Source organism: Archocentrus centrarchus, chromosome 7, assembly GCF_007364275.1.
Source record: "Archocentrus centrarchus isolate MPI-CPG fArcCen1 chromosome 7, fArcCen1, whole genome shotgun sequence".
Taxonomy (NCBI): Eukaryota; Metazoa; Chordata; class Actinopteri; order Cichliformes; family Cichlidae; genus Archocentrus; species Archocentrus centrarchus.
In genome coordinates this window covers 11,861,474-11,885,699 of record NC_044352.1, presented here as the reverse complement: position 1 = coordinate 11,885,699, position 24,226 = coordinate 11,861,474, and the positions used below count along the sequence as shown (strand labels likewise).

General features: G+C 40.0%; 1 protein-coding gene across 2 annotated transcripts in view; it reads right to left on the bottom strand.

Moving 5' to 3' along the window:
- The window catches only part of scube3 (signal peptide, CUB domain, EGF-like 3), a 75,564-nt gene extending 56,426 nt beyond the window's left edge, over nt 1–19,138 (bottom strand). For both annotated transcript variants that reach the window (XM_030733703.1, XM_030733704.1), the window contains exons 1-2: nt 18,736–19,138; nt 461–583 (exon numbers count right to left, since the gene is read on the bottom strand). In XM_030733703.1, coding sequence (XP_030589563.1) covers nt 461–583; nt 18,736–18,835 — 223 coding nt within the window. In that variant the 5' untranslated portion in view covers nt 18,836–19,138. The remainder of the gene's footprint in view (nt 1–460; nt 584–18,735) is intronic.
- Nucleotides 19,139–24,226: the final 5,088 nt, after the last annotated feature.

Genomic DNA, 24,226 nt, shown 5'->3' with positions numbered 1-24,226 from the left:
AGGCTTTGGGCCCATTGAAAGGGCTAGAAAAACAGACTTGTGTCTGACAGCCTACAAGGGCTGCCTCTGGCTGTGGAAATATCCCTGACGGCTTGGCAGGGGCTCCGACTCCTGTTTCAGCCGCTATCTTAATTTTCTCCTCTAACATGTGTAGGAAATTTACTGCTTCATTTCATCTTGTCACAAAGGAGCACTCTGCACCTGGCTTTCACCTTCCCTTCGTTTGCAGCCCTCTCTCTTGTTTTGCCTTCATTTTCAGGGAAGTCTAAAAGCTAATGAGTTATATTAACTGAGACAGAAGCTCTTATCATGCCTGTCACTGGCTCAGGGACTTGCATTCAGAGATATAAAGCAAATTAACATTGGAAACATGGCTTTTACTTTAGTATATTGTACAAATCCTCCACAAGCACAAAAACCACAGGTGAAAATAAGCATATTAAGGCAGTGAGACTTTTACCTTCACAATGTTTGCCATCCCCTTTATAGCCTGACTTGCAGATACATTTGTATGACTTCAGGGTGTTCTGGCAGATGGCATCGATGCTGCAGTTGTCAAGTGCCTCTGCACATTCGTCCACATCTAGAAAGAAAAAAAAAAAAAAAAAAAGAGGGAGAGGAAAATTATTTGGTGAAGCTGAAACATTCTTGGTGATAGTGCCACATTTATACCACACATAATCCCTGATTTCTAAATGTAATGGGCCACATTCAAAGACACAAAGAATTAAACAATTAAAATTCATACAAAACAAAATAAGCTTTAAAATTTTTTGATGTAAAAAGGGGGACACTTAGAAAAGTGGTAAGTAAATAATCATTATTACTTGTGCTTCAAGTGACCTTTCAATTAACATTTGGCTAATCCAAGAGCCTGACAACAAGTGGGATGTACTGGCCATGAGCCACAAATGTCCTCAAATCAGGTAAATTTAAGGACCTTTGTTGTTCATAGCCAAGAAAGCAGCCCTGTGAGGCTGCATGCAGGCATGTCAGCACAGTAAGACCATGTACAGGTATGTTAAACATGAAGATCTTAGTTTAATGTGTAAGCATGTAAACATTTGTGAATTTGCACTGAAGAGAAACAGAACTGAGGTTTCCTGAGCATGTCATTGCTTTACAAATGCAAACTTTGATGGAGGTGCCCTGAAATCAGTGTTTTTGCAGTTCTTAGGGGCAGCAAATTTAATGGCAATCCATCCAATAGTTCTTGAAACATTTTTACTTAAAGCGGACCCATTATGTGCATTACACAGCTCCACGTTCAAAATCATTCTTATTTATCTTATACTGGGCCTTAGTGCAGCACCTCAGTTACTTATTGTCTTCCAAAACACAAGGGCTTCTGTACTCACAACAGAGCTATGTGTTTGACGTGACCATATTAAGAATATCTGTCCTCACTGACATCATTCAGATCCAAGAACAGGAAAAAAAAAATATCAGAAACACGGAATTCAGTGCAGAATGAAGACTGTATTTTTGGCTCATTGAGATTATGTACACATATCGCTGACCTCGTTATTTTTGGCCAAAATTTATTTTGAGCATCCACTATTTTGACAGTATAAGGAAAAGCATAATAGGTCCCCTTAAAACCATTAATGTCAAGGTCAGGGTGGTACTAAGAAAAAGTCAGGGGATCATGAAGTCAGTAGACAGCACAAACACCTAACTTTGACCAGCAATCTTCACTGAGCTTTAAAAAAAAAAAAAAAAGACATTTTCAGATGTAATTAAATCAAAGAAGTCTGTCCAAGCCCAGTTTAACCAAATCTATTTACACTTATCTGTTGCTCAGGCATGAAAAACTGATGTTTGGCAGAGATAAAATTGGTCCTTAGGAAACTGTTAACTGAATGGGTTTGAATTACAAAGAAGAAAACTCAGAAGATAAGAATGAAAATGGATTTAACCAGAAGGAATATCAGGTTGGCCTTCATGGAGCCCCTAATCCAGCCAAATCCCAGTTAACTAGCCCAGGTGTTCAGGATTACCTCCCTGCGCACAGGGGGAGGGCAGCTTAAACAAGGTTTACATAGCTTCCAATATCTACTCTTATCACAAGGCCTCTGCAGGAGCTGGCTGATCCCACTGAGAAATGACCTGCAACCCAAACCCCTGAGCTTAGCATTTTAGCTATATCTGCCTATTCCCATAGGGCATGAGGTCTGCAGTGGAAAGGAGGACAGTAACACTGCAGAATTCCCAAAAATGGAAGATGGATGAAAAATCTGCAGAACAAAACAGATTGTGATATGCCCACTATGAAAACATAGTGCAAACATCACCAACAGCAGTAATACCACAAAAGTCAAAGACTATCAGCAAGCATTGAGCTTCTCAAGTTTAGGTGTAATGAGACTGAAGCTGTCCAGAGTTTGTGCACAAACTCTTGACAATGTCCAGAGAATAAGGTCTGGGAGTTCCCCAAAGTGTCCCTTTCTCACATGTAGCCCATGTGAGCTTCTCTGAACCAGAGGTATTTTAATAACTGGAAATAATGTTTAGCAAGAACTGAGCAGAGAATGCAGAAGGCAGAACACTTAACAAACACCAGTTTACTATAAAATTAGGGTGGTTGTGGCTCAGAAGATAGAGTGGGTCATCTACCAATTGGAAGGCCAGTGGTTCAATCCATCATTCCAAACTGATGGACTGATGCATCCATCAGAGTGCGAGTGTTTCTGTGTGTAAAGCATTAAAAGGGTTAGTAGAATAATGTGTGAATGGGTGAATGTAGTTTGTAGTCTGAATGCTGACTGAGTAGAAAAGCATTGTTTAAAGTACCAGACCATTTGCCATTCTCCAGACATGTGCCTGCTACATTTTCTCATGGGCTTATTCAGACTTTTACCAATTGTGTGAGGATGAACTGAATCAGACATGCCTTGAACTCAGTGCTGATGTCTGCATGCAAACGTTGCTCACAATGATGATTTTCATTCAGTAGTATGCTACATAGTTTACTCCATATTTTAGCCTTGACCACCATTACTTAAACATCACAGAACAGCATGAGAGGCAATTTAATGGGCATCCTGAGGACCCACAATTCAATAACTGCAAGATAGAAATGACTGACTGAAACAAGTGGCAATTATGTGAATATATATCTAAGATTCACTTAAATTCAAAGAGCTCTGTAAGTTTTCTAGGTTCCGTTTGATTTTATTTATTTATTTATTTTTTTTGCACGTGCTCCAATATCTCACTTGCTGACCCCAACTGAAAATGTTCAGTCCACAGACTTGGAGCGGTGGGATTTATGTTCTGTCTGAACTACATGTTGGATCATCATACATCATCAGCAATCCCTACCTTCAACAACTTTGTGACACTGAATAGAGCACACCTGTTTCAACCATTCTGTAACTTCCCAAAACCGAACTATCCGACATTCCAGTACTTCCTCTACTTACAGCCATAGTCTGTGTATAAAAGGTTGATCCAGCCACCATGAAGGCACCCACTGTTTTTTTTTTATTTAAGCTTTGAACTTGAACAGCAGTTGGCCTTTTAGCAAATTCATACAGTAATTCTTTGTCAATCTCTAAATCATGAACTATTTTATCATCTTTCTGAACATGAATGGAATCCATGATGTACAAAATGAACATCATTTTATACTGAACTAAACTTGAATCTAGCAATTGAGACAATAAATTCATAAGGAAAGTGTTTACTGAGGTCACAGATAAAAAGTCCCACAGACTTGAGTTTTTAAACTATAAAGAGTGCTTTTTGACCTTTTATGAGTCCACTCTACAGGGTAACTTCTTTTAGATTTTCATTTCAATACAGCAGTTGGCTATTGGGGCCCATTGGTAGTGAGGCTGAGAGAGCGCTTTACACACCCATCATGGTAGTGCGTTGGCGTTATGCTTTGAAGACTCACTTCTACTTGTTGTAGCTGTGTAGTATCAAAATTATGTGGAACAACTGGTAATATGGGCTACTCTTGGTTAGGTCTATGCTGTTGCTGGTCCTTCAGCTTTGACCCTGCCACAGAGAAGACAGAAGTAACAAAGACAAAGAACTTTGTAGTAAAGTAAAACTGTCATTCCTCCATTGTAGATTTAATTCCCAGAATATCAGTCTCCTTCTTCATAGCCAAACAAATGGACACCAACACAGGACCATGAATCGCTCATTATCCAGCTCTCTCAATTCATGTTCTTAGACAGCAGAAATCACATCTAATAAGGTAGGAAATAAAATTAGGAGTTCTGCCCAAGTGATTTCTTAAATTTACAGAAGCAATGAAAAAGAAAAAAAAAATTCAATCAACCAACCAACAAACCAACCAGGATTTTGGCTGTCCAGCAGTTTACATTTCATCTATGTGCGTTAGTGTGACATTTGGTAATTAAAGTCAGTGGAAAATGTTAATTGTCAAAACACACTGACCATCTGCTCATTAACCTTGTAAAAGTTGAGGATTACCACTAGCCTATCAAAATAAAATAATACCAGCTGAAGTGTTTTCCAACTGCAGCATCATTCTTGTAATGATGTGTCACATTTCATCGGTCCGCTGGGGACTACAGCATCTGCGCGGCATTCAGCAGGGGAATACAGAAACCTGGGACAGTTGTGGCGTATTTTGCCAAGTTTCCACAAAGATATTAAGAGTTACAGAAGGTCCTCGAGCCCTCTACTGATTTATATTTTGTGAAGACAATATAAATTCTCCCCAGGAGCCTGGCTTCTTTGTCCATACAGATCATCTTCCAGAATAAGTGCAAGAGAGGCTGTTTGAAGAAATGTTTTTCAGTGAATGAGGTATTAATCACAACAAATTATGCATCTTATTGTCAGCTTTCTTGGTGCAAAATCTTTGTGGTAATTAATATTCATTATGACAGAAACTCATAGAATCCCTTCTTTCATCATCTTATTAATGGTCCCATCTGGAGCATCAGTTCACTTTATCTTTCCAGTTTTATACTTTGGGACACACATGCGCACAAGTTTGCACACTCACACTTTTGTCTCAAGCCAAATTTGCATCCAAATTGATGCCATACACGTGGTTGTGAGGGAACAGCGGCAGTTATTAGGCTATAAGCGTCTCAAATGTTACACAACTGCCATGTTGTGATACATAATGGCTTTAGTAACACTGACAGGCAGCGGCTTGCTGTGCACTTAGGGTTTTAAAACAAAACAGCCTTAACTTGTGAAACTGTGCAACTAACTAGGCAACAAACACACCTTACTCAAAATCATCCAACCAATTTAGGAGTTGAAAAATGAAATAAAATAGATATTTTTGCAAGTATTACTTACAAATTTAGACCTCTATAGGATGACACAGCTGTGACACCAGGTAACATTTCAGAAACATTGAATATGAAAAACAGATAAGTAACTTAACAGCTGGTAAACTGTTGGAATTCAACTGATAAGCAGAGAAAGTCATAAACACAAATGTGTTTAATTAAATTACTCTTTCACATTTCCATTGTCTTTGGTGTGAGCTGCAGAAAATTAAATAAATACCAAAATTAAGAAATCCTGTTTCACAAACTACAGTAATCAATGTCTGTCAAAGCAATGTTTAAAAACCCACCCATAAAAGTCACTGGGACCCTTCCAGCAGACACACGGACAACAAAAACTAAACTTCAGGGTCTTTCTGGAAACCCCACTGCCTTTGCCATGGAAATAAACATGTCAGAATCAATACACTTTTTGGCTGAGTCCAGGGGATGTTACTCTGAAGGCTTGAGAAAAATGTACAGGGCGTTCAGTAATGCCGCCCTGGTAATTGACTCATGCCTAAGATGAAAAAGATTGTGTTTTTCATTGAGAGGTTCTTTCATTCTTTTGTGTTGAGGAATCACATTTGTTGGGAACAAGTTAAGGCAGCATAGAATGAAGCCAGCGCTTCAAGACAAGGATGAATAAACAAAGTCAAAACAACAAAAACCAAAGACGAGAGATATGTTGGGCAATGCTCAGATGTTTAAACAGTTTCCTCTGGGGAATGTGTCAGTTGGAATATTGCTGTCTTGTAGCCCTCCTCTGTTTAAGTAGTTGAGCTTATTAAAGCCACAAATAGCTCGAGTCTGTGTTCAAACACACTGACATTTGTGGAATACTGAATCTAGTGACTATGTTGGATGAAACCAAGTCGTACAACAATGAAGCATGTTTTCTCTCCCTGATTCTGCTTCATTTCTTGCTTTCATGGTATGCTCAATAAAACTCTAACCTCCGCCATCCGTCAGACTTCTAAATCCCTGAATGCACTGTGATATGCCCTTACTCAGAAAGGCACATTTTGGAATTCTCATGTTGGTATGATGGAAGGTTGCAGTGTACATTAAATGGGATTTTCTATCATTGTATTCAATTTGCTGGATAAAATACCCTCCCATCGTCAGAGGCTGTGATTAAGAAAGTTGCTCCAAAGCAGGCTCCATATTTAAGTCGGAGCAGCCATCTAAGGGCTGCTGGCTGTGGAGGTGTGACTTTGTCAGAGGTGCTTTTCCTCCCTGATTTATTAGAAAGCCCTGGGATACGCAGTGTATTTAACTGGGCCGGCTCAAGGGGGTGTTAGCAGGAATAAGACTCAGACGGGAGAGCGCGAGTGTGTGGGAGAATTGTAGGGCCGAAGGTGTGTAGTTCAAACATAGGGTGATGTTGACTTTGAGTATTGAGACCCTGGCTGTTTGCTTCCCCCGAACCTGCAACTCCCCTCCCCCTCCCCCCAACCCTAACCCAACCCATCAACTTTCCATTAAATACAGAAATAGACTGATTGGAGCTGGAACACCCAAAGGTGAAGTTTTACTTGTGCTGCCTGCAGCTAACTCTGAAATAATAGTCACAAACATAGATCAAGAGACGCTGAATAAAATATTCAGCCATATTTTCCTGACAGAATGATTTTAGTGCAACATTTGAACAACATTTGTTGTCAAGGATTAGAAGCAAAACATTCCTCCTTGACAAAAGGAGGAATGTTCCGATGAACCTCATTTTCACAAGCTCTTTGTGGCAGAAGAGGAAGGGTGCTGGGTTCAATGCCATAAAAATGTGTTCTTGGGGTCACAGTGTTTGTCATACTGTGTATAATTACGAAGAAAAGTATTGTAATTATCCATCTTAGAACCACACTTACACTATAGTTTGGGTTGCGGTTGAGCAGGATGGGTTAAGGTCAGGATAATTACTTTAGGTACAGCGCAGCTGTCAGGATGGCTTTAACGCTTCTTTTATCTTCACCATTGTAAATGATCCATATGATGTTTAGCTCACAAGCCAACTATTTGTTGTAAAGCAAAGCAACCGGAGCGGAAAAAAAAAACGGCAATCATCTCTTCTGTATTGATTTGTGCTTGTAAAAACACAAGCACGCATTTTCTTTATTCTTACAAAGATCCAGGCATGTTTTAAAGATCTAAAAACGTACGCTGCTTTGAATAATAAAGTGTGTTTGATATGATTTTCCTGTACAGACATGCAATTATTTACTAACTTGGGTGAAAAATGATTAAAATTACAGCTACACCCTCTCCCTCGGAGAAAAAACACAAAATCTATCAATATGCAAATAATATTCATTTTGAAAGTTTGAATTGTGGACCCACTTTATAGTCCACTCTCATTGTCTGTGTAACAGAGGCTCCTTGTTTGCACAAGCTGCATGCAGAACCTCAATCAGCCAAATTACTTTCAAAACTAGTTGTAATCTCAATAAATAAATTATGATATGTACATTACTTACTATGTTACTATGACATATTCTGGAGGATGCAAAAAGTGCTTCGCAGAGAGCCCAAGGTGTTAATCCATCCTCTTAACTTCCCATATCCCAATCCCACCTGAACAATGCTGCCCAACACTAGAAGGCACCCCCCCCCCCCCCCCCCCCCCCCCTTCCCCCCAAGGCCCTGTCATTATGATGCAATGGATCAGAGCATTTCTGGCAGTTGGTTTTAATGATGTGGCAAGTTCCTCAAATTAACGTTAGCGTGCTGAATATGTAAATTTTGTGTCACATACAGCACATCTCCGACACTAATGTAAGGCTTTGTGATTCTGTCCTGTAAACCGGGCGTCACCATCACAGCACACTGGGAAAGTTGTAGTTACTGAAATTATGCAGGGCAGCAAAAGTCGACCTCCAAAAAAGAAATCGTTTTGATGAAATGCAGACGTCAACATTAACACAAAATTTAGCATCTCACCACCCTTCTTGCCCAGATCCCCCCTTCAGCTAATGAAGGGACACACTGTTGGCTGTCCAACAAGCCTCTACAAAGTTGTGAATAAAAATATCCACTGCTTCCATTCGGGATATTTACACTCATCCTTCACACACTCTTAATGTTTAGGAATCATGACCACTGACTGATCCTGTGCTTTCAGAAACTGTGATCACAACTTCAAAACCCTGCGGGTCCCTCCCTGCTCATGTCCACCAGTCATGAAGCCTCAGATTAATGTGAGGGTAAAAATGTACAAAAAACATACAAGATAAGTTTCGGCACCCAGATCGTGTTAACGTGAAAGACATGAACTGTGTCCAGATCTGCACCTTCAATTTGTTTACACATCTAGACACTTTATTTTATGTTGCTTGGGACCACTCATCATCTGTTATGTCTATTAGCTGCAATAAGATAATGAGGGTAGACTGACTGACCCTTGTTGTGCTCTTGTATCCCTTAATTGTGTACTACACCATTTTTAAACACACTACTGTTGTAAAGTTTGTTCTATTTATTGAAGATGTTAGGATAATCACATTTTTTTAAAACTGAAAAAATGTGTTTGAAAGACTTTCAGGAGGCCGGTAGGGTTGATTGAAAAAAGAATGCTATTGATTTGCATGATGGGAAATGTAGGATTTAAAATTTTTGAACTCTTGACCATTTTTTTAAAACCTGTCTGAGTCTCTGAACTTTGTGGAAGTGCAAAAACTCTTTTGCGTGTCTCATTTTTTTAAATATAATAAATTAATTTAAAAAATATTCTTTCAGTTAATTGCTTGGTTTATAAATAATTACACAACACTGAAAAAAAAAACAAAAAAAAAACAAACAAACAATCTATCCATGTCCAGAGTGCCTTAACAAAATGCCCAAGAAACTTGCTCAATGATATCCAAATTAGTACAGTAATAAAAGAAAAGGAGCAAATTATCACATTTAAGAGAATAAAACTTTTGCACAATTGCACAAAAATAACTAATGCAATAACATAAAAGGTAAGTAAAAGCCAGGATTATTTAAGATATCTAATCTAATGTGTGCCAATTCTATAAAAGTAAAAGTTTCTGGCAAAAAATAGCTGAACTAGTATCCCTGTATTATTCTATGTTCTTGAGCGTGAGCTGATCTAATATTTTCCTGCGTATTGGTGTTGAGTTTGAAATTCTAGTATCGTGACAACCCTACTACACTGCCAGCTTCTGCATTACACAAACAGCTGAAATGATGTATAATGTATTTGGGGTGTATTACAGCATTTCAACTACTCAAGGCAACTCATGCACACTCTTTCTGCATAATTCTTCCATCTGTTAGCACCTTCATGTGCAATTCAGAATCTCTGTGCCTCATACCAACACAAGACAACGGCAATGATGAGCCTGGAGACTGCAGAGTAAAGAGCAAGTGGACTCACCTCGTGTTATTTATAAAACATTTCTCACGGTAGTTCAAGCTCAAGCTCAAGGTTTGTGAATAAATAATGTATTTTCTCTGTGATTTTGTTCATAGGCCAAGCATCTGGTGTTGTGCCTTTCCTTTAGCATGTGTGGCCTTAATAGACTATGACTCACAGACCTCCGGACCACCTCCAGAAGGAAAACACTTATTACAGTAATTAAGTGAATCATAGAGTAATACTAAGAGAGAACAGAGAGAGACTGACATAACACTCTGTTAAGTGTCAGAGGTCTAATACATAAATACAGCTCTAAATAAATGAGCAGAACTTGTAACAGATCTCATTAGGAGTTAAAGTGACAAGAAATTAATCTGCACTGCTCAAATGATTTTTCAACCTTCTTGGAATGTGTCCTCAACTGTTAATGACTTCTTGTCCTCATGCAGGATATTTTATATGCGGGAAGGGTGGCACTTAGTCCAGATGTATGCCTTATATTTATGCAGCCAGAGCTAACTGACATGACACTCTCCCCTCTGCACACAGCAATTACATTCATTGGTGGTTGCTTTAGCCAGATACAGTACCAACTATAAAGATGGTAACACAGCAATTACAGCACAAGTGTGATATTTTTAGTTGTTTCCTGTCAAACTGAGGGATAAAGTGAATGGTTCTCTGTGTAAGTTGTGAAGCAGGCATTAACTACTAAAAGTTCAGAAATGTGGAGTTCAGTGGGCTGGAACTGACTGGACATATGCTTCATTTAAATGCTGACAAACAGCGCGCTCATTTCATGCACTCATATCAAGTGTTTAACAGCCACTGAGTCACAGTGCCTACTGTATTTCAAATCAGGCACCAGATGAAATACTTTCCCGTCACATAATTACAAAAAAGTACCACATTTTCCACAGAAAGCGAATGATTAACTGGGGTAAAAATAGATATTTTTTTTTACTTACAATAATTTCTTCTTTTTAAATTGTACTTACAAAGAACTAAAGAAGACATAGAAAAAGCAGAAAATCTTCAATGTTTGAATGAATAATTGATTATCAATATAGCTGACAAGTGACTTTTTGAATCAACTTATTAGAAAATAAACAAGTTTAATCACATTCAGCCAAAAACCTATTAAGATATTGTCCTAATAATTCTTCTGTTCTAGGGAGGTCTTTCGGTTCTGTTCTCAGTTCATTGTTATGGTAATTACAGGTCAGATAAAAGTTTTTAAAATACAACAGAGACCCATATTTTCTCTTGAAACTTTTTTTAGCAGGCCAATAGTCCAAACTCACATTTAAGGTTACCGTCACAAGCTTTAAATCCTCACATCTGAAAAGCTGAAACCACAGAAAGTTTGATATGTCTACTTAAAGTCATTGCACGCTATAGTAAACTGCAACCTTGGCAAACTTGATAGATGGCAGCATACCTGTTTTTTTTTGGGGGGGGGGTTTCAGCATATTCACTTTTTTTTTTTTTTTGAAACGTCAGTCTGAATGTTAGATTAAATCATATTTGTTATCGATCACTGCAGCACCCCACTTGGTGTGGCAACTCCAAGTGTGTAATATAAAATAACATTTTCTATTTCTTACATTTCCACCATTTGAAACTCACTTACCTGAATTACTGGTTGAAGCAAAAGCATGTCAGAATCTGCCATGTCATTAATATGCATGTGATTATGCAGCCATGAAAAAACAGTAGAAAACACAGCATGAAAAAAAAGGCAAAAAGAAAATTGCTTCATAAATATAATTTAAGCAGAGTTTCTCTTTATTTTAGTTTTAGTTTTTTATTTCAATTTCTTGTAAAATTTCAGACAGTATGACCAAGCAAGAAAAATAAAAGGACTGAATGCCTATAGAGTGCCAGTGGACAGCTGAGTAATCATAAGGTAATCAACAACAAACTATTTTGATAATTAAACAAACTTTTCAGTGTTGAATGTAAAGATTTTGAGAAAATTTACAATTCCTGCTTTTTTACTCTTCTGTTTGTCTTTGGAGTTTGTACTACTGATCAGACAAATCACAATATTTTATCTGCATTTTTTTTTTTTTTTTCGCCATTTGTTGATATTTTATAGGCCAAATGAGAAATAGAGGTGATAACTGGTAGATTAATCCACAGTGAAAACAATCATTAGTTCCAATCCTAGATGCCGCTTTGATGGACAGTGCAATGACTGAGCCACAACAAACAGTATATGTTATCAAAGTCCACCATAAATTTATATCTAGAGTTCACCGGGGGTGACTAAATACTCCAGAGGGTCATATGGTTTTTCCCATGCCTCTGTTCATTTAGGAAGTCTCACATTCATCAGTGAAGTCATCCCCCTTTCTACCCAGAATGCACTGGCCAGAACCCACCAAATAAATAACTTTTTTTCATCTGGATTCCTTGATGTATTGGGTTGGATTTTTCCATTACTAAGCAGAATAAGAGCATTTCCTTTAACTTCCAGCAGTCTCTAAAGCTGGCGCTCACCATCAGGAATGTAAACACACACAGTCTGTAAACAAGGCTCTCTCTGACCCCCAACCCCCCTCAACAACGCTGACCACCGCAGACCAGCCTAATGACGTCCCTCCCTGACCCCGCCAAACTTTCAAAGACAGACGCAGCCCCATTATTGAGCCCAGAGGTCGCAGGAGGGAGTGCAGAAGAGGGCGAAAGATGAGAAAGGGCAGTGTAGCGTCAACCATGGTTTAAGAAGTTACAGATACGGAGATGACAAACCCCTCTGATATCTTCTTCTGAATCCTTGAGTTCCCAATCAGTGAGTAACGGAACAGAAAAACAAATGTGGGCTCTGGGAGGTTAGAGGATTAATGATCTAAGAGCCATTGCAGCTGGCTGAGGGACGGCACTGAGTTTCCTCAGTGAGCCATCAGCACTTGAGAAGAGGGCTATAGAGGTGAGTCAAAGACGGGGTGGGGGGGGGGGGGGGGGTCAGAATACCGTCAACACTGACTCGATCCTCCCCCGAAACCAACAGGGATGTTGTCAGCACAGAGCTGCATCTGCACAGAGAACAAAGGCCACCGACGGGGTGAGAAGGAGCAAGAGGAAGAGATGGGAGCAGGGGAGAGAGTTTTCTAATTTTAACCACAATGCCACAGTTGAGAGAAGCATCACAGGGCTCATTTGGAGCATATTGTTCAAATTAAAGCCTTGATAAATAAACAAGCCTCAAACCACTGTGCTCTGTACTCCTGAGTGTGAGGGTTTGAATGTGTTTTACAAGTGGACATTGGTGTGGCATACTAAGCGGTTGCCCTAGCAAGTCTGGGTGATTTCAACAACCCCCCCACCCCACCCCTCCACCCCAATCTTCTGTTGCACCTGAAATCTACAGTTTTGTCACCCCTGCAGCGATTTGAAATTAGGGGACAAACAGTGGTCACAAGGGCCTCATCAGCTGCTGATAAGTGATTTTCTGCTCGAGGAAGACAGAATAGACACCCTAATTTTTTTAACGAAAGCTTTATTTTTGCCTAAATTATCATGTTTTTGATGTTTCGCTCAGTTTTTTGTCTTTTCTGTAAAACCTGAAAAAAATGACTTAGACCATTATTTTAACAATGTGACGATTCTTCAAAATGTACACGCAAATGAAGAGAGGAGGCAGTTCAAATACTAAGTGGGTACAAACAGGATTAAAAGCAAAAATTATCATCGTACTTTTGCCATCAATCACAATCTGTGCAGCTAAACGCCATTTATTTCCAGGAGAAATTTGATAATTTGGGAAACGATAATGTGCTGAGTTAACTTGAACTCTATAAAAAGGAAAAAAAAATGGAACAAAACAGCACGCATGGTGATTTCTGCTTGTGAGTCACCGGTGCAGTTAGTGCCTCAAAAGCTCACCAATCTACACTGTTTGCTTAATCCATACAAAAAACAAAAAGACAAACAAAACAAACAAAAAAAAGTAATGCATAACCTCGGTGCCCGGATATAATGTGCCAATTTAAAAAAAAAAAAATTTATAGCTCTGAGCAGTTCCCAGGCAACCAACTGAGACTACAGGAAGTTACTAGCCTTGATCATTCAAATGAGATATCTTGGGTTTAATTACTCATAGCAAGAGGTGCATCTTGTAACTAGAGACCGAACAATACTGGATTTTTGAGGCAGATGCTGATACGAATCATTAAGAAGTACCTAAACGTTGTTTATTAATTTTCACATAATGTAATTCACAAAACAGCAACTTTACATGACCACAAATCACACCACACCGGGCATGTGCTGTGGTCAGTGTTCTGTTTTTCTTTTTTTTTTTTAAAAACTTTTCATACTGGCACGCACTGGGCACACAAATAAACACAAATTATGTTGATACTACCAAGTAGCGACTCACACTGTATTAGCTGGTGCCGTATTTCAGTACCAGCCCACATCTGGCTTAGAGAGAGAAAAAAAGAGCGAGACTATATGATGTCACTCCTGTGACATGTTAAAAGGCAACACACACACACAAACACACACTGGGCAGATCCTGCAACATGTTATAAATAACAAAATTTAAGAAAGTATGAATTTATTTTATATGAGAACATTTTGAATTTATTTTTCAAAACAATTAAAATACAGAAAAAAGGCACCACTGGATACCAGTACCAGTATCGGTTCAAATTCAAAAGGAACCCAACCCTACTGAGATATCTCTGAGGTAGGCCAATTGATGTGTGTATCTGAGTGCTCGCTACTTGTAACCAACATTTCCTTTTATTTGCTTTGGTTTCTTTCAGGGGTGAAATTCTGTTGAAAAAGTTTTGCCATTTAGAATATGTTATGTAAAGAAAAGGGTAGGTGCAATAAACAAGTGCTTCAGCCTTAGCCTTAGACAATATCGTGTTAATTTTGCTGTCATCTATTTCTTTTTATAGTCATTTTGGCTTTTTAAAAAACTGTAAATAATAACCAAAATAAAAATTATCATCATTGTCATCTGACAGCTGAGCTACAATGTTGTGCTAAGCTTAGCTAACCAGCCTTCAGGCTATAGCCTTAGACTTAACATATAGGCATGGAAATGACACCAATCTAACTATCCAAAAGGAATAAAGGTACTTCCCAAAATGTTCCACTTTTTCTTTTAAATTAACACTAGAAACCTTTTATGTGATGCTGCTAACTTCTTATTTTTCCTGAAGAGAAATGTGGGAAATGGAAATATTCTTCAATTTCTTAACAAAGAAAGACACCCTGGCAAATATGCAGTTCATTATAAAAAATAATTACCAGGGGAAACGGGCTGATTAAAAGCACTTAAAATGTCTCCTTGAGAGGGAAAGTCAGATTTCTTAAGGCCAGAATCTTTGACACTCTGTTGCAGACAGAAAAATGTCTTGGGTTTATATTCCATCAGCTAGCATGAAAGTGAGCAACTGTCTAGAACGAAGCCCCACTGAATCACCTTGTGTCGGAGCTTGTGCCAGACAGCTTTGACTTTATGTGTGCCTGTAAATATGGCACTCACTCGGCAGCCTACTTGACCTAAAATGAAATTAGAAAGTTTGTATCAAGCAACAGCTTGGCCACACAGAGACCAGGGAATTAAAAAACCTAGACAAGCAATATTCCAGCTATAAAGGATTCCCATTTTGCTAAGTGAAAGCACTTTTGTATTGTAAGTGCAATCATTAATATCCAGTCTAAAAATCACTCATCACTGTCATAGACATTCACACACAGATCAAAGTCATTTTTGTTATTCATACTGCATTGCTCTTGGACAGAATTGTTATCAGGAGTTTTCACCACTCAAGTAATGCCAAGATAATAATCTCTCTGCTCTCTCGGCTGCTCTGTAACAACATGTATAGTGGTATTGGAGCACCACTTGTCAGGCAGATGCATTGTGAGTGTGTCTGCTGAGTGGTACAGTGAAGCCGGATTGGTCCCCTCCACCCACTCATCAGTAAATGACCGAGGGCTACCCTGAGGCTCAACCTGCCTCAGACTCTCTGATCATAATGAGAACACAACTATCTGACACTGCATGCCTGTTGCAGAGAGTGAGAAGACAGACTGAGACAAGCTTGGATCTTATTGCCACAAGAGAGTATTTTTGCTTAGGAAAAGGAAGGTGTTTACAGGTTAGGAGCTCACCTCCTTTCACTGGGATTGGTACGAAGCAGGTAGGATAAATTAGGAGCAGTATTAGTCAACAAGTGACTCAAATTCCAATGTCTTTTATTTATTTCAAAAGAAAAAAAAATGACAAAGCACCTCAGTCAAGACAGAAAAAAGTATTTTCTTCCTAGTTGACCCGAATACATCGTCTAGTCGCCGGCTGTTAAAAATTACTTTGCAAAAAAATTGTGCTCAGCGCCTTGGCACACAAATAGGGACTTTTGTGCATACTTGTTTTAAGGCACATCCAGTCTCTGAGGGGCTAAATGTAACCACCCAACAAATACCACTGCAGGAGCTTGTAAGGACTCTGGGGCAATACAGAAACCATGCAGCCTAAGAAATAAGAGTGAAGATGATGAAAGAAAAATGCCACTGTGGTGTCAAAATGCTGAAGCCAAATGACTGGCCACGTTCATAGGAGACAGCGCGACAGTCTCTGTCCGCCTGCCGCCCCCCTTTTTTTTTTTCTTTCTGCTAAACAGCAAACTCTAAGAGAAGTTCAAGGCCAAAGGGATAGGCAGAAATAAAGACTCCATTTAAATGGTTCTTTCATGTGGCTTCACATACAGTTTCAAAGACTTGTACAAATTACCCTGCACTGACACAGCCCATACTGTCTCATCGTCCCAGTTGCACATATACATATACATTCACTGACATTTGCAAGCTTACTCAGACCTGCAGCACATCCAGCCTTCCATCAAGTAACAAAAGTGGGCTGGACAGGATGGGAGAAAGGGGCGAAGGGGGCAGAGGGGAGCTGCGCAGATCTTTTTTGTTGCAAAAATATAATTAGCACACTGGCTGACAGGGAGCTTTCTGACACAGTCAGTGTAATGCAGTCGTTGCTTCTGGTTGACAGAGAAAAAGCACGGCCACTTCATTAAGTGCAAAGGAAAAGAGGCGAGGACAAAGCAAACAAAGCAAGAGTTGTGTGAAAAAAGCAAAGAGGCAAGCGAGTGAGCTGGGGGATTTCTTATACCCTTCCATCTTGCTCATCGTGTAGACTCAGGCAGCACCTCGCTGTAAGCCGCCCCATGACTTGGGCCTCAATTGCCAAGGCTGCTCAGTTCCCACAGTGTGTCAAGGCCTGCATGTGGCCTTCCTCCCTGCTCGGGCAGCCCTGCATCTTTAGACCCCCAGGCACAGGAGCAGAGGTTACACCAACAGAGCCAGCGACAGCAGCATGTCAGCCCCACACCAACCGTTGCCTTGGTGCTGCTGCATTAGCAAAGAGCTCCTGACTCTGTTCAAGGGAAAGTGATTTGCCATGACGTCTATGGCTCCCCACTTTCGTTCCCTTTTCCTCGCTTGTTGCTGCTCGCTCACTAAGAAACCTCCTCTCTCTGCACATTTAATCTCTCCCGTTTCCCCTGGTCTCATTTTTCCCTTCTTTGTCATTCTCTCCACCACATCCTCAAATCTTCCCTTTCACTTTTTTTTCCCCCTAGAGTAATGACTGATGCCTGAAACACAGTACCATGATTAGACTGACACTGATGAAAGACAACATCTGTGTTGAATAAATATTGAGCTGACAAATTATGTTTCTTTTTCAGTCATTGTTCATCTCTGTTTCTTCATTTTTCAAAATTGCTCCCAGCTTGCAGACTGAACAGTGCCACAGAGTTGTCACCACCACCAAACACAATATTTATTTTCACTTCAGCACAAAATATGCTCACAAATAACTACAGAGCCAAACACAGATAATAGGTCAGTGCAGAGCTGCTTGCCTCGCACTGATAAACAGGAACTGGAAGAGAAACCCATCAAGTGGTCACTGCGTTTCACTCGATGACCAACAAACAGGTGCATGCCATTACAAACCAGCTCTAATACAGCAGCATTCCACAGTACAAGGAAGTGTGTAATCGATGTTGTGGAAAATAAAGTGAGAAAAAAGTAGTTCTAATTGCAAAATGTAAATATTGAGTTTTCCCACAAGTGGGGGCAGACCACCCAGGATGCAAAATAGTCACCCACCCCCTTTCTCTTTTTTGCCTTGTCGACCGCCCGAGAGATGTCTTTTTGTGAGTGCAAAACATCACCAACCACAATCAACACTCACACAGAAACCATGATGTGTCTTTGCATGCAAATACTTCTGGCAGCTCCAGCTTGGCATTTGTATTGTGGGAAAATTAGGTGATGAAAACCTTGAGGAGAAGGCTGAGTGGATCAGAAATTTAGTGTATAACACCATGTCTGCCTTGTTCCTGTAAGGTGCCAGACTTTTTGATTCAGACTGCTCCTGTCTGCTGTGAATAAATTCTCTCAAGAAAAGAGAGCAAGAGGGCAGCCGGCTGGGCAGGACAACACTGTAGCTGCAGTGTCTGACAGAGACTCCTCCGTGTGTGTGTGTGTGTGTGTGTGTGTGTGTGTGTGTGTGTGTGTGTGTGTGTGTGTGTGTGTGTTACAGGCCAGTGTCAAATACTTGTCTGGACTGTGACAAATACCTCCTAGTAGCCTCACCACAACTACCTGCTAAGATTAGATATGAAACATAACTGCCGGCACTGCTAATGCTGTCTGAAGATCAAAGGCAACTGTTTTTCTGACAACAGCAAACCTTCAGCGAAACTTCATTTAAGCCTTATTATGCTTCCACTATTTTCTGTCTTGGCAGGTCTGCATAAATATATGCAACCCTGCACACTGACACAAGAGAAAAGCAGTCAAATGATTGCAAAATAAGCCGCTGAATCAACAGACTGCATCTGCTTGAGCCAAACAGAGAATAATAGATGGATCAAAGTGTCCAAAAAGTTCACTTCTGCTCATTAAATGTAAAAGAAATCTACTTTAAACTTTTTAATAGCCTTTTATTTAGGCACACATTTGTAGCTTTCCAAACCCATACAAGAAATCTATTAATTAGGCACCCGGCAATTCAACCAATTGAAGCAAAATGAAAGGTATTTTGAGGTGAAAACTTACCTTGAATGGTTTTACTTCCTGAAGCTGACTGTTGGACAAAGGCGACCAAGCAGAAACCTAAAAATCCAAGACTCGCGCGTATCACAGCGTGCATATACATGTTAACTTTCACTGTAGTTTAACACAAGCACTTTCTAAGATCTACGATGCGCAGGAGCACATACAAGGGTGTGTGTGGTATAAAGGTCTCTTGTTATTCCCCGTGAGCACCCCTGACAGGACACTGTGCGATCCTTTTTTTTTTTTTTTCTTTCCTTTTAACGCCTGCTTATTTGAGTTTCAAGTGATCGGGGTTGAGGACAGCCCGACAACGCGGAGCGGACCAAGGCTTTTCTGTTATCATGTTTCGAGCTAGACCGATGTCAATTTAAGAAAGGGGAGAGAGAGAGAAAGAGAGAGAGCGGGGGGGAGAGAGAGAGAGAGAGAGGGAAAGAGGGAGAAATGGAGAGATGGAGCGCAGCGGCGGGGTCTGAAGGGGGAGGAGAGAAGAAGGAGCGTCTGCGCTGCGCTCCGGACTCCTCTCCTGCTTCTTCTTTTTCCTGACTGGCTCTCAGTGTTTCCTTTTTTGTTCTGCAGGAATTTACACACAGGTGTTGGCTGAGCTCAAAGTGGACAAGTGTTAGCGCGTGCACGGCGACTAGGGCTCATGAGGTCACCTGGCCGATGCCACCGGCGCAAAAAAAAAAAGTTACCTTCACGGTGTCGCGGCAAAATCACTGGTTTAAAGGGGGACAAGAGGGCGGATGGATTTATAAAAGACATAGATGGAAAAAGTAATGGCCTGGAGATTGCATTTTGTTCTCATCCAGCAGACAGTACAGCCCATCCAGTCCATCTAACAAACCAATAAGCGCCTATTACGGATCATGTGTGCAGCGTCGCCGTGATCTCGTCTGCTATACTGATCCAAGATTATAGTTGTCGTTTAAACGTTTTACCAAGAGCACTTGCTGGCATTTGGAAAATCTCCCATCAAGACTCAAAAACTACATTTTTCGACGGCATTCTTAAAATTCTTTGATATTCTTCATCCTATCTCCGAACTAAATAGAGTTCAAAGTTCAAATTACAGACAAAATTGCAAAACTTATTTGAAAAGTGGAAAATGAATAAATGTTTTTTTTTATACCTCAATTGATTTCTTTGCATAGCATCTTATTCAAGGTCAATTGAGGGCCTTAAGCAATTTCACATCCCTGTCATAGCTGGAGCTGGATCTGCATGAAGTGAACCTGTGAATCTGATAAAAAGAACTGTGTAAATGACTATGCTGAATGATTAAGCTACACCAGCTGTTGACAATACAGTTTGAGATTAATCAGTTCCTCAGGTATGATAACTAAAATCAGTAATTGTTTACAGGAAAATTGGTGGAGACTTTATGAGAATCATCTGGTATAGGAACCAAAAAAAAAAACAGGATGCAAATTATATTTATTATATTTTATGTCATCTGGTTCCAAAACTTTAACCAACACCACATTATCTGTTTGTCAGTACTGAGTCTTTCCCTGCAGGAGATTAGTTTAACTGCCACAGTTCTCTTGCTGATTTTTTTTCTCCTGGCTTTGAATAACTAAGCTCTGTCTGGTGAAGAAATCAGTAATATGAAGATTCACCGAGGTATTCATGAAGCATGTTGGGGGTGGGGGTGGGGGGCAACATTACAAGGCAATGTTTCCTTGAACCAAATAAAGTTGAGACAGCTTCAGCATGTTAAGACTTTTGAAGTTAAATTCTGGGGTTAAAGATGTTCCAGCATCAGCCATTTCTGCAGATCATGAGTCACTCTGTACACACCATTACCCCCAAGACCTGAAGAGAAATGAGGCTTGAGGAGTAACATGAATCAGAACAGACCTTTTTCATATCATCATGATCACAACCCACTGAGCTACTGTGCCACATTTCACCAGCAATGACATATGAAGCATTTGTTTCCAGGAAGCGTGCAACAGAGGAAACACATCTGTATCCCCACACCTGCTACCTCCTTCTGCATTATCACCCAAATTAACCAGCTGCGTCGATGCATTCATGTTTGCATTTCTCTGTACGAGCAGATCCAACACTGTAATCATCACGCCTGCTCCAATGTGTAATTTTTTTTTTCCTCTCAATCAAATATAATTAGGACATCACAATGAGGCTGATTGGAGATAACAACTCTGCTTTCTTCAGATGATGCAGACACACACATTATGATAGGGTTAAGGAGAGAAAAGGAGGAGAGAGGATTATTACTCATTATACTGCATATTATCTCTGTCTATCTCTATTTTAAAAATTACCAGTGAAATATTAATTATTTCGGAGTCAGAGGCAAGAAATTTCATAAACACTGTCTTTTAGTATGGATTCCCATGCTACCCCATATTTCACCAGACACTAGGGGCCTCGATAAATAAGAGATTCAGTACAACAGAATAACCTTCCAAGGAGCCCTCTTTGCATCCACAGAAGAAGAAAAAACATGTAAATCCACAGCTCAAAGTCAAGCAGTTCGGTATAATTAAAATAACATCCGTCAGGGATATGGAAATATCCCATGTCCCCGTGTCCAAATCTCTGGGTAATTGTGAGCACTTGTATAACCAAATGAGCTCAGAGTCACACAGGGAGTTTGAGAAAGTCAGCACATGGTTGCCACAGAGCCCAAGCACAAGTCACACTGGTGGATCAGTACACTTTTCATGGCAACACTTCATTAAAGACAGAGGTTTGTGCACAGACATTGCACTCAGCACCAGACCAAGCTATTTTTACAACAACAGACACACAAGGGAAACCCAGGCAATGTTTAATTTATGATTCTTGTCATGAAAAGGACTTTTGCTACATACTGGGTAAAGAAAAGTGGGAGAGTGAAGAACAAGAAGAAGAAGAAGAAGAAGTCAAGAGATCAGTGAGGATCTTTCACAGAGAATGAGTCCAACTGAGCTGCATTTCACCAAGACTGAGACAGTCTTAATGCAACATGTTCAAGGGATTTGCTGCAGAGTGACTGACCACAACTTGCTGTGACTTGTTCTGCATAGAGTGAACAGCTCCATTTTCCCCTCTGGATTTGTTTTTTTAAATGTATTTTTATACTTGAACACAATATCAACTTGTAACTTCTTCCTTTGAATGAGCTGATCTGATGCTGTTTGGATCTATATGAAAAACATACGATTGTCACCACATTTAACAACTGGCACAGCTGTTCTATCTGTTATCACCTTGCAACTCCAAAATTTCCACTTCTCAGAAATTAGAGGGCAAAAATATGCAGCAACCAGTTGTTTTAGACAGCGTTGTTAAAACCTACTTTTTTGGCTCCATAATATTACAGTCAGACAATACTCCCAACAGCTGTTTCTGCAAGATAAATGCAACATGTATGCATGTTGGGAGGTAACTGTGAGCCACCCCTTTACTATACTGCATGCTAATGAACTGTGGAGTTAGAGGCCCTGCAGAGGGCTTAATGTGCTCTTCCAGATGGTCATACACAGGGGCACATCACCTCAGCTCCTCATTTACTTTCTTCCAGTTTGACATTTATGCTCCCAATTGTCTAAAAGAATTATGTGTGAATATGCCATAGCTCAGAACTTTTCTTGCTTTCTTCATTTTTTTTTTTAACCCCCTACCTATGCTAGGTTACCAACACTACCACAGGCCCAGCAGGATGCCTTGGTACTCACCATGCCAGCCCCACAGGGGAGCAGAGTGGCTTGCTGAGTTCCACACTTTAGTACAGGCATCCCAGCAAATGCTGTGGGCTTGCCCCAGGAATGTCTCCTGACCACAGCCACAGTCACTGGCACTAACAGGGAGCAAGAGAGGGAGAGTGAAGAACGAAATACACTTATCAAGTCAGAACAAACACAGATGTCACGTAGTCACCCTGACTGGCTGAAAGACTTATTCCTCCCTATCAAAGACCACTTCTCTAACATCAAGGGTGAAAACAACCCCAGTGGAAGAAGAGGTAAAGTTGTGTTGCATTTATAGCATCACACCACTGAAAATTTGTTTCTAATGAGAGTTATCACCACATTGCTGTCAGGCCCTGAGTAACAAAGGCTTGGTTCCCTTTCAAGTAAGAGTCCTAGTTATGTTACCTAAGTCTTATTGTTGTTGCAGCAGGGAGGTAGACAAGATACAAACAGCTTGTTAGCTGCGTGAGCATGCGTGCGGGTACTGGAGGAGATACGAGTGTGCTCGTTCTGTATCTCCTCTGTCTGAGTGTCTGTGAATACCTATAATCAAGTGGACTCATCATGATCAAATGAGACAGCGTGGAAGATTTTGTTCTGTTAGGGTCCTAAATTTGATCCTTTCTGTGCCTGCATCTTTCAAAGTATCAGCCATCATTATACAACCAAATTGTATAACTGTGCTTAGTGCCTATCTGAAAGCATACACACCCAAACAGAGGAGCCATAATAACCATGAATTTTAAGTAAACTCTTTTGATGACACAGAACTGGGCTGGGCATGCTTAAACCCAAGCACACTCAGCAGTGGCTCTGCGCCACTTTGTCTTCACTAATCCTCAATGATCTATTCATATGCAGAGAAAGGGATGAGGATTTTGGCCGCAACTTTCAGACACTATGTAAGAAGGTAAGCACAGGACAGGTCCAGGGTTGTGGGGGAAGTCCCATGAGCTCATTGTCTAGTCAGATAGCGCAACAGCTATGCCTACCTGTTCCAACTACCAAAACGAGGGAGTGTCTCCAAGGAGCTTTGTGGAGATTTAGCTCATCTATGCATCATAAAATATCAAACATTACTAAACATTCAAGATTTTAGTCCATGTTTAACTAGTGAAATACCAAACTTCAAATCCCATTTAAACCGTTTAAGTTCAGAAGACATGAGGAAAATGTTCAAGGGTCAGCGTGACACTGTGATGAGTAAAGAAATTCCAGCAAATCGCCCACATTCATTTTTTACATTCTTTGTTAATACTCTGACCTGAATCATTTTGTCTGGAAGAAAAAATAAAGGGATGTTGTTTGCAAAAAAAAAAAAAAAACTGTTTTAGTTTTTGTTCCCCAGACTAAATGAAAAAGGCTTTATATAGAAAGTCCATCCTTTTTCTTATCTAACCACATCCATATCAATGGCTAAATAATCAGTTAAACCAATCAAATAAGGTTAGAAGACAGAGAAAACCACACAATCACAGGGGGAACAAACAGATCTACACAGAAAGACCTCAGGCGCCTAAGCAATTTGAACCTAGAAACAATGGCAGAGACAGCCCTAACCACCATACCACCATGTTATCCTGAAGAAAGACAAAACATCTAAGATGCAACAGGTTCCATTTCCCCCAGAAAAGTAGGTTTAGTGAGACTGAATACCTATAAGTTAACGAAATCCCCACCACCACCACAGTTTTAATGAGTGAGCTTGAAAACAAATAAAAAGGAAAAACTATTTTTTGGTTAGCATTTTTTGGTGGAAAAAATTCTTTCATGCAAACTTAATCAAT